Here is a 19,235-nt window from a genome sequence, read left to right as displayed (position 1 = left end):
TTTGCTTGTTGCTTAAGAAATACAGGAAGAAGAAAATTTCCATCTTGATTGAATATGAGCCCAGGCTGGATTTGCAAGACCAAGTGTAGATGAGACCTTGACCTTTTTTCCTTAACTGAGATTATTTGAAATGGGAATCTACAGACAGGAAAATCAGCAACAGATCCCCATATGTCATATTGAGATCTCTTTTACAGAGGAGAGCACATTAAAAAGCACACTTGCTAATATTGTTCCTTGTCAAAATTCTTAATTTTTTCACTTTACAGTCAAAAGCAGTCTACTATGATATCTAGGTAATCTTAGAAAGTCCTACACCTGGAATAGATACGAAATGAGATGCATTAATGCTTTTGTGCATAAACACAGCAGGATTAAGACAGTCCTTGGTATATGAGTATGTGGAGCTTCTAACATAATTAAGGGTGGTACACTGATGTATATTCTGCTGGCTAAGATATGCCTTCATGATACCTTAAGTTAGTCTTTCAGTTATATATACTGGGGAAAAAAAAACCAATCAAAATAGTCCTTTATACATTTCATGATATGATATTTATTTATTTATTCATTCTTCCTGGTTTTTATATAAATACAAATATAAATATATATATATACATATATATATATATAATCCTGATTGGAAAAAGCCTAACAAAATGAATATGCACCTTCATAAAACAGAATATTTTGAGGTCATTCATGGAAGGAAGTAAAGCTTTCAGTTTAAATATTCCTGCACTTTCGTAGATATCGTGACAAAAGATTTTTAGGGGGCAATTTGAAGAATGTTAATGGGAGAACTTTCAGGATAGTTACAAAGAGCTATTTACAAACCTTGAGCAAGTAGAAAGTCCAAAGATGCTTGTTTCAAAATATTGTCAAAAATAGCTCATGGGAGCTGATGCTGTGGATTGATCAGAGATGGGCATTCAGATTGAGTGTCAAGAGAGAGTCAAGGAGGACAAATGATAATGACTTTAAGGTTGAAAGCAGGTATTGCCTGTGACAAGGGAAGAAGGCAAAGAGACATAGTTGAAGGAACAGGCTGGTAGACTACAGCAGCATTTCGGCAGATATACCCAGGGAGAAATGGCACTTTCTGATGCCAGAGGAAAAGAGGTTGCAGACAAGACCCAGTGGAAGGATCCCAGAAGAACATTGCTTGTCCTGTTTTCAGCTGTTCTTAATTGTTAGTTACTTATGAAAGCATTACGGCTTTCTCAACTAATATTTAGGTGCCTAGTAGAATACTAGGTACATCATACAGTTTTTACAGATTTAAATTAGTAAACAAATGAAACCTATACCGCTTAGAAGAGAATACACTGGAATGTGTATGATTTAGAGATCCCTGAGTTATCTGAGATCCAGTCTATTAAGTATAATGGTGCCACTGATTACACTAATATTGATGTATTCTAGTCTTACTTGTTTGGGTGGAGCTAAGAGAGAAAACTTTAAAGTGAGCGGGCAGTGGCTGGATTTGAAAAACAGGTCTTTGAGGATGTTTTGGAGTATTCTGAGGAACTGGGAGCTTTGCACTCTGCTTGCAAAGTCTACAGTTATCACTGTTATATGAACCCATAGGAATGCAACAGTGCATTGACAACTGGGCTTTCTTTTAAACTCGCTTGTGTTGTAGGTTCAATTTTATTTCAAGACGCAGAGAATTGAAAGTAGGACCATGCACAAAATTTTAGATTGCACAATTATTTATTGCTAGTAAACTCAGTACTGGGCTGGGATGAACATGCTGTTAAGCTAAGCATTAATATACTCACCATGCCCACTGCCTGTACCAAATCTTTGCTAGCCAGGCAGTCAGTCAGGTTGGGAAGTGGGTTGAATCTCAGTTTTGCTAAGGTGCTGTTTTCTTGCTCTTTGCACTCTTTCCTAAGACTTTTCTATCTTTTTGTGTTGGTGTTTCTTTTCTGTAATCTTTTATTTTACTTTGTTTTAAGCTTTAATAATGATTATCAATTTAGGAATCTCACCTCTGTATTCCCATGTTTCTGCTTTATCATCCATAGTTTAGTAGTCTACGTGTTATCTTGCTTAGTAATAGTGACAGCAATAGTTCATTGTTATCTCAGTAGAACTGAGCTCTGGGTCACAGTGCACTTAAGAGTACTAAATAATAAAGATTTTTCAGTGCTATGACACAATTCTTAAATTAGTTTATACCACGTTAAAAAAACATACACACCCTGCAAATTGTTTTTAAAAATGTTATGTACAGTAGAAGATAACAATGAGGTCTGACAAAGACTAAACTGTGAGAGCTTGTGATGAAAATATAGGAGTGTAGGGTTTCAGCAATTAAATTTATAGCAGAAGTAAAGGCATTATGAGCTGTTCGCAAGAGTAAGAAAGCTGTTTGTAAAATATAGAGGAAGTTTGTAATTATGTCTAGCATACAACAATGAAAATGTGGACTGACAATTTGATAATGGTGTGTAATATTAAATGATATTAATGAAAGCAAACATTTCCCAATGAATTAGTAAAAATAAGCCTTTTTTCTTGTTTCAATATGAAATCCTTAGTTTATAATCTTTGTAGATTTTTGTCTAATGTACAAAAATGTAAAAAAAAAAATTTTTTTGAAGAGGGTAAGACTGACCTCTTCTTATGTAATGTGGTAAAATAGACTTCTGTTTACGATGTGACTAGCATGGTTTTGTATTTCCTAAAGCTCATGTGTATTTAATATACATTAATCTGTGTATTCAAAAGCAAATTCCAAGATATTCTGTTGTAGGATGATATTCAGTCTTCGCAAGATTCTCTGCCCCAGAAGATGGTTATAAAGCTGACTTCACAACCAAGGTAAACAAGTTACATATTACTGAGCATCTGAGGCTGTGTGTGTTCTTTTCATTACTTGATACTTGTTATGCCATCTTATTGTTTTCTAACTTTTCACTCAAAATAATGATAAAATGTAATTTAGCATGTTATGCTAACATTAGTGTGTCTAGTTTGAAATAGGTCACTAAGCTTTCAAAATACAAAGTTTCTCACATACTGCTAATTCAGCTGCAGCAAGTGTAGCAGTCTTTTTTTTTGTGTGCTTTTGCAGTATTGTAGTACTTAATAAATTCTGCCTAAAAACAGCAATAGAAAACTCTAATTGGACATAATTACAGCTGGCTGAATTGATGTTGTGAGGGAAACCTTAGTTCTTATAAGTCCTAAAGTCATGGTATGTAGATACTAGATTGTCTTTTAAATTCAAGTAGAAGATCAAATAGGAAGATGTTTTCTGTTAACTCTGTCTTTCTAATGTATTAAGAACACTTATTTCTTTATTAATATGTAGTTCTAGAGCTTTCAGTCACAAGTGATGGGAACATTTGCTATCCAGCCTGTAATAACTTAACATTCATTAAAAACCACCTTGGCAAGTTGGTGGTAACATCCAAATAAAGTAAATAAGATGTATGGCTATGAGAGCTGTTGTGTGTATGTACATCAAGTAATACATGGGCTTTTTGTCCTTTACAGGAAAAGATTTAAGATTTATTTTAAAAAGTGAGCATTATTTTTGCTGAGGTTTATTTTTAATTTCTATAGTTCTGGCAAGTGGCAAGGTAATAAACCTTGCTGGCCTAACTCATAAAGCTCACAGTCTATTAGAATGCCTGTTACTCTTCAACAGTATTAATCAGATTCTCTGGAAAAATGAGCAAAGCTTGGTCCTTTTGAACTTTTGGGATGCAATTTTCAGTCACCTAAGGTTTAATGTATATAGATAAAACATGCATACATATATATGTATAGTTTTAATATAAGCTTGTCTCTAGGAGAATCGTGTAAACATACATGCTGATTTCTTTTTTTAAAGGAGTTTTATTCTTTTATTTGAGTGAATGGGTGCTTTGATTATCTTGCTTGTTGTCCAAGATGGCCTTGGACAATTTTTGACTAAAACCTTTTAACTTTTTCAAAACATCACTGCTGGTAGCTTCACTAGGAAAGGATTGCATAGCCTGGCCATAACTGGAAACAAGTTACAACACAGACTCTTTTTCTGCCATTTTAGGGTAGCTCTGGTGCTTCTGCTTTCCCTGTCTAGTTTTGACTGTTGAAAGGGTTTTGTCCCTGCCAATCCCCAGTGTCTCTTATTTGCATCCACTGTGCCCATTATCTCTCTGCATAGTATACTAAGTAAGCTTTCCTTTTTTGGTGTTTATGCATTTCAAGCATTTGCTTGTTTTACCTCGTAGTTGTACATTAAGCAGGGGTATATGTTCTGCTTTTTAATTTTAAGATTAATATTATCCTGGGAGCCTTTTTTGCTGCTGTTCTCTGGACTGGACTTAACTTGCTAAGGAGGTAACATTAGTAAATAATTGCTAATTAGTTTTTGTCTGGCATTCTGACGATACCATACAGTTACATAATGTGTAGTTCCTGTGTCAGAGTGTATAATCAGAATTACAGGAGATAAAATGAAGAGGAAGTAGCTTTGGGGGTGCAAGTGAAGGAGAAATGTAGGAAGGGAATCTTGTTATAAAGCTGTCTATAAGCCTGTTTTTGTAATGATTTTTTTTAAAAAAAAAAAAAAAGCTTTCAAAGCAATGTTTAAGTGTACACTACTGCATGTTTCCTTTGTTGTTAGGATTTTCATTTGAATACCTGTATGTTGAACTATTTATTTCTGTTTAAAGATGAACCTAGTTTTTCTAGGTCTCTTACTATCTCTCTGGTTGTATTCTGAATATCAGGTAACATTATTACCTGTGTAAAAGGTGATATATAAGCTGAGACTGCAACTTTTGATTAAAACTAGTGTGTGAATATTATGAGTATGCATCTGAGTTTTCTAAGTAGCGGGTAAAGATGTGAAATGTTAATTTCCATACAATATTGAACACAACTTGATAAATTGTCATTAATGATTACTATGTTTAACCTTCAGAGTTTTCAGTTTCTAAGATAGAAATTGATTTTTTTCAAATAGAAGATTGAAGAATCAGCAGGTTTAAAAATGCTGTCTGATTCTCATCAAAAGTTTTATCATTTGGTTATCATTTATTCATAAGTACTCTGTTGTTCTTGTCCATAGCATGACATTTCTAGATTTTTCTGTTAATGTGTTCTAATATATTTTTATGGGGGATAGAAGTTAGGCCAATGAAACTGTGACAAGATTGTTACTTTTCTTTAATTGGCTGAATATTTAGTTTTTTTGTAGTTTTGTGTCTTTGTGTGAAGATCTAAAAAAAAGAAAAAAAAGTTATATTGTAAATTGACCCTTCCTATAAAATATTGACTCATATCACCCACAAGTTTAGAATTACAAACCACTGATGTGAAGCTCATAAGAGCATTTTCTTTCAAACCTGATTACTTAATCATTTTCCTTTCTTTTTTTTTGATAGCTGACCAAATTAGTCAGCTTTTCAACAGAAGAGTCATTTGCAATATGCTTTTGTCTGTATGTGGTTCCATTGTGATATTCTTTTTTTTAATGAAAGTGTTCTTTTTACTGCTTGTGAAAGTTGCAGTCAGTAGTGAAAGCTGATTGAATGGACTGTACAGGATAGCTAATACAACTTGATTACATGTAAAATAAGAAGAGAGGGGAAAAAAAAATCTACTTCTCAGTAATCCATTCTTCCATCTCCAAGACTGTTGTGTAGTTGAGAAGTGTAAATAGGTATCATTTTTCCCCCACCTATGCATCTCATTTATCTATAGTGTTCTGTTGCCATCTTTTTCTGAAACTGTAATTTTATAAAAAGGTAGTATGCTCATTTTAATAGAATTAGTTTTTGGAGTATTGAAAGTCATATTGTGACTCTGTCACCTTACAACTAAACAGTTTTACCAGGTGTTGAGTGCTGAAGTTTTGGCCTACACTAAAACCCTTTTAACACCTTAATGAAGTGGGAAACACCCTCCCACCCCCCCAACCTTAAAACACTCTTTAAATACAAGATATTATTAAGACCTCATTTTAACAATATCCCTTTATTACTTTTAGCTATATAATTCTTTGTATAATTAAGCCTACCAGACTAGTAGTCTGTGAAGAATATTACTTGGAGAATTAAGTTGAAAAGGGACTGAAACTGCTGGCTGCTGCTTTTAAGCCAGTGCTGTTTCCTTTAAACAAAGGAATCTTGAGGAGGAAAAATGAATAATGTTTAAAGGGGAACGTGTCTGATGATTTTTACTTGAGACATTACTGTTTAAAAAAACCACGGGCTCAGTATCTGCATATTGCTAGATTTGGCAGACTAGCAGTTTTTTGGGCTGCTCTTCTGCTGCCTTAAAGGATATGGTCTCATAGCAGTAAGAATCTCTACTTTTTAATAAGCATAATTATCCAACAGTAGAAGATTATTGATGGAGAAGAAGACTTGAAGGTGGAAAAGGAAGCACAAAGGATGAAGAGAAGCGAGTCATATATTGCAGTCACTGTACATACTGCACGTAAGCTGTAGCTAAGAGTCCTTTCTCTGGCTAGTTTTGATTAGGATTCCTCTCAAAATCAGGAGGATGAAGGCTTGAAAGTTTTGTGATGTGTTCTGAAAGGCTTGGGGGCAGCAACTTTGAGAAGGATTTTCTCATCACCTCAGTATTAATTCAGTCTCATCTTATTTTCTGTTCTCATTCTTGTTTCTTGGGTTCCATAAAAGGACATGTTTAACATAATTTCTTGGTTTGCTATTTTGTTCTCATCAGACACTCAAAATTTAGTCCAGTCATTTCTCATTTGTTCTGCTTTGATCTGCAATGTGTAGTTTCAACACAGTTCAGCTAATCCAGTATATTGTTTTCAGCTTTGCTAAATTTTTATGGATTTTTTTCCACTAGTTTTCCACTGGAATTTTGTTACTTCAGACAGTTTAAAATAAAGAACTGTGCACAATAGAGATGGCATATGTTGATTTAAAGTGCAAAGCTATGAAAAGGCTGCTATCTGAAGAGAGAGAAAAAAAAAGATTGTCCAGCTGTGTGGTTCATGAAGAATTCACAAATTCATGTTGTTCCTTTCCCCTCTTTTAGTGAGGTACCATGTATCATGATGAGAAAACTAGCTGAGACTCTCAAGAATTCAAGGGAAGGCAGTCAAGTTGCAACACTTGGTTTCCTAGAACATACAGAGGCCAGTTTCGTAAAGGAGGTTCTGTTTTTCATCCTTAAAGAAATCCTTCAACTTTGTGAATGTTATTTTTAATAAGCAGCTAGAACTGAAGCCATTTATGGTAACACCTTGCTATGTATTGGAGGCTTGGCATGTTTTAATGCATAAAAGAAAAGAATTTGTATAGTTCTTTTTTTTAATGGTCACTTCCAGCTGAAAAAGCTCCCCAAGCTTTCACCAGTAAATATCCAGCTAGATATGGAACTACTTTTGCACTGTTCTGAAATAGTTCTGGAATTACCAAGGTCTGGTAGCAAGGGTATGTGCAAGTGTCACCTTTTATTACAGTGTATCTTGGAAACAGGGGCTCTGAGTGGGCTAATGAAATTGGATACGGCGTCATAATTCTGTGAGGGCACTCTGTCCTTTGATATACTGCTTGCTTCTTGGGGATAGTCCGCCAGAGGTCATGCTTCTCAAATGGTGAGAGTCCTGCGCTCACTGGACTTTGAGGGATTTTGAACCTCTTGCCATCCAGTTTACCCTGACAGCTGTTGACTAAGGATATGTTGACAGTGTGAGTGGCAAGATTTCCCAGCTAGTTCTGCCAGCAACATTTGCTGGAGACAGCATTGGAGAGGAGTGAGCTACATGACCAAATACCTGACCTAGCTGCCTGTACACCAGCTCAGATTTTGTAGCAGTATTGTTTGACACAACATGGTGAACCCAGAGCTGAAAGAGACCTAATAACTGGCATCAGACATGCTTTTTTTGTTTCTGAACTTTCCTGTAGCTGGCTGAGGGGTTTCATGTGCTCCATTGCACAGGGCAAGCATAGTGTAAGGCATCCCATTTGATCTGAAGTTACTACAGTATTCAAAGAGGCATAGAGGACATTTCTAAAGATCATTGATTTAGGATTTTCCAGTAATTAAATTTCACCAACAAATCAGTTCTCTGCAAATCATAGAGGAATGGTATGATATCCTTCTTTTATCAGCCTAGTTTAGTAGCTTAGCAGACACATTTTGCACTAGCTGAGATATTCATATTGCCTAGGGGATTAATTCTGAATAGAATACACTGTAATCAATGGCTTCTTCAAAAATCTGTCAAAGCAATGAGTAGTTTAATGACATCCATCTCATGAGAGGTTCATTTTTCCAAAATGAGGAGGGGACAAGATAATCCGGGCTATTATCCTTACCTCAATATCTATGAGCAGCTTCAAGGCTTTGGCTTAATTTGTCTTCAGCTTGTTAGGGCCAAAATCTGCAGTTCTTTTAAAGGTAATATTATAATTTTCTTTCTTAGGAGGTTTTGCAAGGGCAGGTTGGTTGCCTTTCCAAGAAATGACTTGGCAAGTGTGCTTACTGCTTCTTTTTGAGCACAGCATAATAATTCATAATTAAAGCTATGTTATTACATGTAATATTTGATAAAGAGTACATGTACAAAGGCTGAAGATTCTCAGCAGAACCTTGTGTACATAATTGTATTTAGCTGGAAGATGACAGGAAAGATAGCTTGGCTGAGAAGGAAACTTGATATAAGATGCTGAAATGGAAAGTTGTCCTGATCATGTGAAGCAATTGATAAAAGATGTAGACAAAAAGAATGATATCTTGCAGAGCTAAAAAGAATATTATGGATCGAGGTAATGTTTTAATATTCTCATTTGGCAACTTTAACTTTTTTAATCTGTGTTGCCTATATTGGTACAAAATCAACCTAAACAATTGTCCAGTGTATTTACAAGGAAAGAACTCTGATAGCTTTTGAGTTTTTAATCATAAACATTTTAATTATATTTTGTGTTTACATGAGTTCTGAGGTAAATGATACTTTTATATAATTATGTACTGAAACAGCAAAAAGACAGTTGAAACAAGGGTGTTTTGAACTGTCAATGAATTTTTTTAAAATAAAACAAGAAAAAGATGCATTATCATTTAAAATGAGACCAAACATATTTGTGGCATTTATTTTATACATTGTTAATAAGCACATTTCCTTCCCAGAAAAGTGTCCTTTTAGCTTTGAACATATTTAATTGGATGAAATACCATATGCAAAAGTTTCTTGCATCTTCCTTGAAGAGAAGCTGCTGTATTTATTAACTTTAAGGAAGACAGAACGGATGAATGGTCATTCAATCAAACATTAAGACTCTCTTCTTCTATTAAAAAGCAGAACCTTAATCAAGCACTTCTGTACTCAGTACAGTAGGTCAGGTAGTTTAGAAATTAGGAAAAACTGTGACATTGCATACAAAGAACTGCATCTTTAGTTTCCATGACCCTGGCTGCTTGGGCTGAATAAACTTTTTAAAATTATTTTTTAGTGTTACTTTCTGTGTGCAGCTGTCTGAATTTCTGTGTTTCAGATGACCTGTGGTAACCGCCATGAACATGTGCTGTCTGTATTCAAGGTCATTTTGACTAAATTAGATGTGCAGTTAAAAAGCATTCTCCCTCTTGATTTTCATCAAGGAGAAACTGTATCAAAGGCAAGCTTGGCTGACACATGTTAACTCAGACGTCTTGACTCCTGAAGCATCAGTCGATGTGAACATTAAATAAATGTTTAAGAAAAAATCATTCTGCCAAAAATGGTGATTTCAAAATGAACAAAACCCAAGTCCCTCTGCTTGTAGATGATCGATGGCTGTGCAACTAACTTTGTGACCAAATGGGCAGATTCTACGTTGGCAGATTTTAATGGGAGGAGAGGTGGGGATGTAGGAGAGTTCACAGCAACTTAATCTCTTATTCCTGCTCTTTCTGTGAGCTTAAAGCTGTTTTTCAGAGAGGTCTCTGTTTTTGAGTGTAAATTTTTTCAATACTTGTGTTAATTAATAATACTTGCAGTCTTACCTCAAAACTGGCTCCTTGTTAACTGCAAGAATAGTTGGCATTTCATTGAAAGCTTATTTGGGAAATCTGAAAATCAACAAATAAGCTGAAGGATAGATGTCTGTTTAGATGTAAGAGATAGCTCTTAAAAACTGAAGACTGTTGTTTGTTTTTTGAGTGAAATTGTTGTTTATCAAGAAGAAAGTAGCTTTGATTTGCAATTAATTGCACTCTAAAGCTTTCTGTGAGCTTAATCATTTCTTTCTCAAAACTCAGTTTTGACTGTCTTGCTTCTGAGTCTGCTTCTAAAAATTGTGACATTTCAGACTTGTAATTATTAAATTTTCTCTGCAGAGAAGTGCTTAAAAATTAAACCTTTTTTCAGTTATTGGTCTTTCTTCTTGTTTATAAACTAGTGATAGTCTGTACTAAGTATTTTTATATTTACTGAGGTTCTTAATAGACTTTCTTTTGAAGTTGTGGTTGAAAAATTACACAAATTAGTTGATACAGCTTTAAAATACTTTATCTTTGCAGTTTCTCAGAATGGCACAAATTCACGATTTTCAGTTCAATGCACAGTATTTCTAAAGGTTTTTGGGGGGTTGCAGCAATAGTGCATACATATTGTGACGCGATCCATATCAGATGCTTGTATTCGATGCTTCAGTTGCAACAAATATTTCTAACACTAAGAAGAAGAAACTTGCAGTGAGGCGTTAAAAGAAATTTCTGTGTTCCTGTGGAAAAAGTTGATGTTTGTAATGGGAGTGTTTATAAGAAATGCAAAAGAATATGTTAAAAAGTTGGTTTTGTTTTCAAAAAACAAAGAATGGTCATTATGAAGGAATATACTAGAAAAAATTGAGTACAGCTGAAAACTGGATTGTATGCATGTACTTGTTGAAGCAATTTTGGAAGTAGAAGATGCATCTTTTCAGTATATTAGTATACTTGTATATTATTTCTTTTTTTTTTTTTTTTTTTTTTTTTCCAGGCACTGGCCATCTCTTTCAGCCTTTTTATTGGAGTTGCTTTGAGGCAATACTGTAGTTAGTCCAAGGCTGTCAAGGCACGAACTGAAGTGATATGGCATACTTAAAGTCTTTCTGTTCTTCTGAACCAGATTTTTTTTCCCTTCTAAATGCAGATTAATAAAGCCTGCACTACAAGAGGAACAAGGAAAGGATTTTAGTGAAGGCACTTCCTGATCCTGAAAAAGTCAGGGGGCTTCAAGCCCATCTTGGACTTCAGAACACCTCACAACTTTGTGGTAAAAGAAAAATTTAAAATAGTGCCTTTGGACTTAATCCTTTTATCCTTAATTGGAGAGTAGTTATGTGCTCCAGAATAGGATATATGTGCCACTAGAAATCCATCCAAGTCATAGGAGTATGTGTATCTGGAATATGTAGTAGGTACATAACTTTTTTTTTTTTTAAAAAAAGTCTTGTCTTAGGTTGATGTTGGTTTTCTGTGTTCTCAGAATTTATAGTTCTTACTGTGGTGTTGTCTGTGTTTTGTGAATGCTGTTTTCTTGAGGGTTTTATATGGTTTGTTTTTGAGGAAGCCACACAAAGATCCTATTTTCTGTGAGAGTGGAGGGATGAATTACATGTGTATAGTCTACCTAATTTTCTGCCTTTTCCTTTTGCATGAGCTATGGATATAATAAAGATATATGTGGACAGTTGGAGGAGAGAACTGATAGGCATGTAGGAGTTCCCTTGCCATTGTTAACAGATGTAAAGAGTTTTGACTTTAGGTTGGTCATTAGGAAGGGCATTTCTGGAGTGATACAGAACTCTAAAATGTCAAGCGAGGATAATGGAATATTTTCTTAATCACGCAGTCATTGTTTTTAATTACTTGTATGTTAATCAGAATTGTCAGTCATTACTGCTTTTAGAAAAAATGAATAATTTTAAGGTTAGAGGTCTATTTCTAAATTAAGCATTTAGTCTCCTCTTGAAGTACTACCATGATTGTAGCTTAATTTCACCTTGTGTTGGTTGAATCCCCGCTGAGTTCGTATGATACTACTAGTTTACTGATTGTTTCTCCTTTTTATTTCTTGATGCCACAAATTTGATTTTTATAATGAAGACACTGATTTGTATATAACAGGTTCTGCTTCCACCTCTATTTTTATACCTTATGAAAGCGACACAAATATCTGTTTTTTGCTTGCAGTTTCAAATTGAGATTAGATTTCAACTAATTTTTCTGCAAGACATTTTTCATAAACTGGAAAAAGCTGTCTTGTTTAGGAAGAGGTTAACCAAATGTGAACACAGATTAACTTTTTTTATGTACATGGAAGAAGAATATTTTGCTCTATAAGAATATTTTGCTCTATAAGAAACAATTTAATTAGCTTGTAAGAGTTGTTGCCACGAAGTAAATTCCTTTCTTCTTACATCTGTGACAGTATTGATAGCTAATCTGAGTTCTGATTCTTAAATTTACAAGAAACTTAGCCCCATGCAGTTGAGAGGAGCTTATTTGCAACATTTAGCTTACCAGTTAAGTAAACTAAATAGTCTCCCTAGACTTCATACAGTCAAAGCCCATTGAGAAGGCATCGGAATTTCCTTTTGGGAAAAACTTGCTTTTTGTCTCACTATATAGAGGAAGACTGTTTGCTTAACTTGAATTTTTATCAAACCACCCGTATGGCCACTGCTTCAAATGATGTTTACATCTGACAGTATATCTAAGACTGTAGCTCTTTGAATGTAAGGTATTCCTCAAAGGACTTTCCCATTTAATTAAATGTCTCGGATCGAATAGTTGTGAATGCTAGTAGTTTCAGCACCTACTGGTATCTCAAAGGAGATGTATATTAAATTTCTAGCAATTACTGCAACTAAATATTATAATATAATTAGATGTGTAGATCCAGTTGAAAGCACACTTTCAATATAGTTTGTCATATGGTGTTTTGAGCTTAACTTGATACAGCATTTTGTGAAACTTCGTTTTCATAATGTGTCTGTTAAATTATCTAAATTCTTTTTTAAAAATACAGTCAATCACATAAGCAAATAAATTAAGGTAATGAATTGTCTTGTTGCATTGTTTAAAATGTTGAACATCTCAATATAGGTCTTATCAAATATGGGAGGATAGCATAGGTTTTTTCAGCTGACATAATCCTAACATAATAAGATATTATCAAACTTAATAGATCGTGATATTGCTTTGTTCCTTCTCTAGCCCAACATAGACATCTGTTAGACATTATGGTGTGACTTGTTGCATTTAACTAGTAATCGAGAATTGAAGTTTCTTAGCGTATAAACATATGATACTGAACACAAAAATGTAAATGCATGTGTTCTTTTGGTGAATTATTTAACATAAGGTTGCTTCAGCTGTTTATCAAGCGTTCAATATGGTCTTCCTCAAAATCTCTGGAGCATTATCCAGATGCTGTTGCCCCAAATGTGTATTTCAGGAGTTTCGCTATCCCTTCAAGCCCCCCCACCCCATTACTAACCTCAACAGAAATATTAAAGGAGGTCTGTTCCTGTTTCATTAAAATAGGAAAGCAAAAAGAAAGACTTCTACTTCACAACATGTTTTGTATTTCCACTCTTTTATTCAATTTCAGGTCAGTATGTTGTAAACTAATTCTTGACGATGTTGACTCAGGTAATTGACAGATTTGCTTGTTAACTAGCTATTACTTAAATGTTCATTGCTGAATGTTGGATAGTGCATATTATTCAAATTGTATCCTTTGGTATGCATCTGAGGAGGGTAGAGGGTTGTTTTTGTATAAAGTGAAGCCAAAAACGAGCAAGGAATTTTTTCGATCAGATCATAAAATCACAAATTGTTTAACTGCTTTCTATTGTAGCCATCATTTGCTAATGGAATAGAATACAAATAGAATATATAGAATAAATAGAATATAAAATTTGAAGTCATACTAGGAACAGTCTACAGTATAGGATTAGAATTAAAAACTATTTTAATAAACTGGAGCTAATATTTCCCTGTGAAAAAATGAAATGCAGCAAGCAGATGGAAGCATTACAATCGCATGGAAAAGTAATGTGAGGACCAGCCAACTGGACGTTAGTGAATCGGGAAAAGACGAGGCATTACAAAAGATCACAAATTCAGAGTCACCTTTGTATGTGCTAAAGAGGAGATTTTGATTTTTGGATGAATTAAACAGAAAAATGTTTTATGTAAAAAGGCAGGTGGTATAGTCTGCTTTATTTGAAGTGATAAAGGCTTCAGCAAAAATATGGGATCTAGTTTTGGAAAACAAACTTCAAGAAAGATGAAGAAATAGAAAGGCTTAAGAGAAAACCAACCAAAGAAGAGAGGTTGAAAGACTAGCATGTTTAGTTTGAGAAGAGGGATGATGGGGAACATAAGTCTTCAAATACATACAATTTTATGAAGAGAACTGGTTGTTTTAATTCACAGTGGAAAAAAGGAAGAAGAAATGGGAAGAAACATTTCTTATAACTAACAAAAATAGTACACTGGCAAAAATGGGTGCTTGAGTTGCAATTTTGGATATTTTCAAGAACCATGAATGCAGCGCTTCTCAAAGGCGGTCCTACTGAATTCTAATTCTGGTTATGGTGTTGAACTAAAACAACCTTCCTGTCCATTGTTTTTATGTTAGCTGATGTCTAGATTTGGCTTTTGTCTCTTCAAGATGGTCTTGAGGATCATAGTAAATCATTATACTTTGGTGACCTAAGATTATAGGCCAGGCCAGTCTGTTTTGTACGTGGTGTGTTTTATTAGACCAACTGGCAAATTGAAAAAAGTGGACTGTTTTTGAGGCATGTGAGATCTTCCAGTGATCTGAAAACTTAACCTGATTCCTTTGTGTAATGACTAGCTGCCCTAATAAGAGAACAGCTTTATCTGCAAGTCCTATTTTAATGCATCAGAAAAGTGATTTTTTTTCCCAGTTTTTCCTACAGAAAAAAAGGAATTTCTTGTTTAGGATAAATAGTTTTTTCCCGCTGACAAATTGTGTTTTGGCACTTTGCAGATATTTCCTCCATTGAAGGATGAGTGTTTCTGTATCTTTTTACATGAAAAAAATGCCTGAGTGCTAGATGTTGTAACTTTTTAATGTGTTAAAGGTTTGCAGAGTGATGCATTAAAAAGCTTTTAATATGGGTAGATTTATGTTCACATGTGAAGAGTTGAGTAGAGCAAGTATTCTACTGTTCTCTATAAGAATGTACAAGTCAAGATATTTCCTAAAATTGGAAAGTGTGTGGTCCTATATGTATACGTATCATATATGGTGTATGTATGCGTACTTATACATACATATTTATGTACATACAAAATATCCTTAACCTCAAAAGCTAAATTTCTGCAAATTGGTTAGTATGGGTTGACATGGAATTTTTTTTTTTTTCCTTGAGGATGCTCTGATACTGGGGTCTTCTATTTATGGATTTTACTTGTTTTGCTTCCTTTCTGAATATGAATAAGGAAGAAAATTATTTTTAAATCTGTAATGAAACATTATTGGACCCAAGCATAGGCCTGCACAAATACATTCAATGATACCTTATATAATACTTATATGGAGGAAGGAGGATTTCTTTAAATAATACCCGCAAAGTCAATTTTTCTTTGAAATAAAGCATGAATCAGATTTGAATAACTTAAACAGGATTGGATGTAGGATTTTCATGCATGAGACTTTGATTTCCTCCAAAACTTTTCTCCTTTTCCTAACTTTCTTGTTAAATAAATTCTGGGTAGGACTGAAAGGTGTCTTGAAATTTTGAGAAACATTTAATTTTTTGTTAAAGCTCATGTTAGTAACTGATATGAGAGTTGTAGAAAAAAAACCTAATCTTCTCTCAAAAAGAGCATCATAATCATGAGCTTTCACAGTTTGCTGCTGATTAATTTTGTTCCTAAAGGATTATTAAGAGCAGACCTCTCAGATTAAGATATTACAAAATGTCTAATTTTTGAAAAACCAAAGCAGCAGTGTGACTGGATGATTTCAGATAATAATCTGAACCCCTCCCACCCTCTTATGCTATTTATTTTTGGAACAATTATTCATAGGCACCTTCTAGCTTTGGTAATAGATAATAGTAATGCATGCAGACTTGGCCAGGTGTGGAGGAAAAGGGCTGAGGAAATCTGTGGTTAAAGCATCACTTCAGTTATGCTTTTGACTAAGGAGGGTCTTAACTGTCACATGAGGGATCATGAGAGCTTTGAGCAGAGCCTCACTTTTAAAATAGTCGTGCCCAGCAACAGAGCAAGAGGCAATGGGCACAGAATGAAACGCAGGAAGTTCTGTCTGAACATAAGAAAAACTTCTTTTTTACTGTGAGGGTATGGGGACAGGTTGCCCAGAGAGGTTGTGGAGTCTCCATCCTTGGAGATACTCAAAACCTAACCGGACACAGTCCTGGGCAACCTGCTCTGCTGATCCTACTTGAAAAGAGGAGTTGGACCAGATGATCTCCAGAGGTCCCTCCCAACCTCAACTGTTCTGTAATTCTCTAAACTAGGTAACTGTTTCTAACAACTTTTGACTTTTCTTTTTCTTCATTTTGGCTAAATGTTCAGTAGAGAAAGAAACCCTTCCTTCTGAAGAAGAAAAACCTGTTAGGCTTAACTTTTGTTCAAAGTTTTAATGACATTTTAAAGCAAGGAGAAGGCTTTTTTTAAAGAATGATTTTTGTGGTCCAGTTGTTATTGGTTTTATTCTATTTTAAAAATTGAGGAAAATAAGCGTCTATTACATGCTTTCATGGGCTTCTGTGCAAGATTCCTGGAAATTGCTTCTTCAGGAGAAGTAGTATGTGTTTGCAGTGTAGAAATAAACACCCGTTTTAAGTAGACGGTCTTTGTTCTGTTTGCTCCCTTCATGACCATCCCAAAAGATGTGGACCATTCCAGGCCTGAGTAATGTCAATTCATGGATTTTTTTTTTTTTTTTTTTTAAAGAATTCTAGCTATCAGGTTTAACTTCTTAAGCTTCCAACATATTACACAAATCCCATAATTGAGTTATTTTTTTATGGTGTTTTGGCAGCTACCATGGCAAATGGCGCAATACGCAGTTTAAGTGCTATCTCCTAATTTCTTTCCCCTTGTGCACATCACTGTTTACTAACTAGATAATGTTATTATCTAGTGACTCTTCTTATACCTTTTAAAGTAATCTTTTCTTGTGTGTTTTCAGAAAAGGACCAGTTTTGATTCTCTGCTGGTCCCTCTTTTGATATCTAGGGAGTTTTTATTGCTTCATCATTCCATTGAGATAAGTTTTGTTTAGGCAACTTCACTTTTGTTTAGAATTCTGAAATGTCTCAAATGCCTTTTTATTCCCAAGACCTCTGAATACCTTTCTTATTGTAGTCCAATTTCCACCCACCAGGTCTCCTAGTGTGTGTGGGGGGGGTTTCTTTGTTTGTTTTGGTTTTTTGGTTTTTTTTGAGTTTTAACTCAGATGCTTCATTTACTCTTTCTTTTAGGGCTCCAAGCATTTTCATGTGTGTTCGCAATCTTCCCTTGCTTTCACTTTCTTCGCCTTTTTGATGTTTAAGTAAAGCTTACATAAGCTTACATGCTTCTGTTCTTTTTTTATTCTTCAATATAGGACTGCTGATGTAGTATATCATTTGGCTTCTTGGCTTGTAACTTTTCTCAGTTTTGGAGGTACTTCTAGTAGTTCTGCTTATTTCTCTTTTTATAAAGCTGTTTTGTAGCTCAGCCTCTATGCCAGAAGAGAGAGAAAAACTAGCCAGCTTCAAGCAAAGGTGCTGTTCATGCAGCTTTGCACTGAAATTGAGCATATGTGCTTGGAGAAATCGTTCTAATGAGTTATCATGGGAAATACTTTAACTTATTTGCAAAGGTTTACGAGAGAGAATCCAGTTAGAATGATCAGAAGCTGAGCTAGAGTGCCTCAAGGAATTGGTCCTTAAAGCAAACTTGAATAACAGTCCTCCACTGAGCAATGAAAGTTGATGTTCTAAGCTGTTTTGTGTTCATGTGTATTGAAGAGATGATATTCTGGATAATCCTTTGTCACTGATAATCCTTTGACATTTATTTGTAGTGAGTTCTGATTTCTTACATGGCTTGACGGCATCGTTTGTAAGGTCAGCATTGAATGAACTTTAAAAGAATAAGGTACTTTAGTGGCAGGTGCTGTTGGTGAATTTGTGTGCATATATATATGTATGTACATATACTTATGCGCGTCAAGGAAACAAAAGAACAATAGTCTGCAATACTGTAGCTCTTTACAGTTTAAGAAACAATTTCCAATAGTGTTCTGGAATTCTGAGATCAAAGCCGTTGGAGGTCTGGATCAACTCTCCCTTTCACTTTTTGCTTGTGAATATAGCTAAACTCTTTTGTATGTTTTCTTGATAATTTATTAATGAAGTTATTTGAAATAAGAACAAGAGGCGGTAACTTTTTTTAGCTCTGGTGAAAAAGGTTAGACAAGTTAAATTTTTACTACATGATGAGTTAGTCAAAATACTCCATCTTTGACACTTGAATGTACACGTTTAGTAGATGAGTTTATTAATGCCATATGCTAGGTTATTTAAGGAAGATTATCAAGTTTATATGAATAAAAAAATACTCATTCTGGGTTTCAGAGATCTAAATAAGTATGGAGTCAAAAAAAATCAAGGTGTGTCTTCCTAAAAGTGTCTGAAAGGCAGGTGGCAGGATTTGCTTTTCTGAAATTGCAACTATTAGTGCATCCAAGTTGCATCCCATTTAGCACTGAGAGCTTAGATCTGCACCTGTTTCTCATTTATTTCTGTCGAATAAATGAAATGATGGCTTAGGCTCAGCCAAACTGGTATTTCTAAAGTAAAATATTTTGAGTAAAACTTTTCTTTGGAATCTCACTGGTGGACATCAACACTTTTCCTTCACACCCCTTCCCCTGAGTTTTGATAGTTTTCCTTTTGCTGTTGCTGGAGACCAGTAATCTAAATAATGAAAGGAAAATAACTACTTGCTGCTTCTGAAAGAGGGAGTATTATTCCTATTTTTGCTTTACGTTCTGGAATAAAAAACCCTTTAAATACTATCAAATTGCTTCTCTATAATGTAACCACAGTGTATTAAGCAGCTGTACTTCACATTTGTGGATGGCGTTCTTTGTAATGTTATAGCTTAAATGGGGTGTAGTCCTTTTGTTTCATAATGAATTTAAAGGTTTTTTTTTGTTGTTGTTATAGTGGGGTGTTATTTAAGGGTAGGAGGTAAATGGTAATTCGGAA

The 19,235-nt window shown here is 34.6% G+C and overlaps 1 protein-coding gene across 1 annotated transcript in view; it reads left to right on the top strand.

The window, feature by feature from the left end:
* LOC112995230 (alpha-mannosidase 2) overlaps positions 1–19,235 on the top strand; it is a 125,635-nt gene that overhangs the window by 64,391 nt on the left and 42,009 nt on the right. The window contains exon 12 of the mRNA XM_064500779.1: positions 2,765–2,832. Coding sequence (XP_064356849.1) covers positions 2,765–2,832 — 68 coding nt within the window. The remainder of the gene's footprint in view (positions 1–2,764; positions 2,833–19,235) is intronic.

Source organism: Dromaius novaehollandiae, chromosome W (genome assembly GCF_036370855.1).
Source record: "Dromaius novaehollandiae isolate bDroNov1 chromosome W, bDroNov1.hap1, whole genome shotgun sequence".
Lineage (NCBI taxonomy): Eukaryota > Metazoa > Chordata > Aves > Casuariiformes > Dromaiidae > Dromaius > Dromaius novaehollandiae.
The sequence above is the reverse complement of the archived record's forward strand: the minus strand, read 5'-3'. Positions and strand labels throughout refer to the sequence as shown.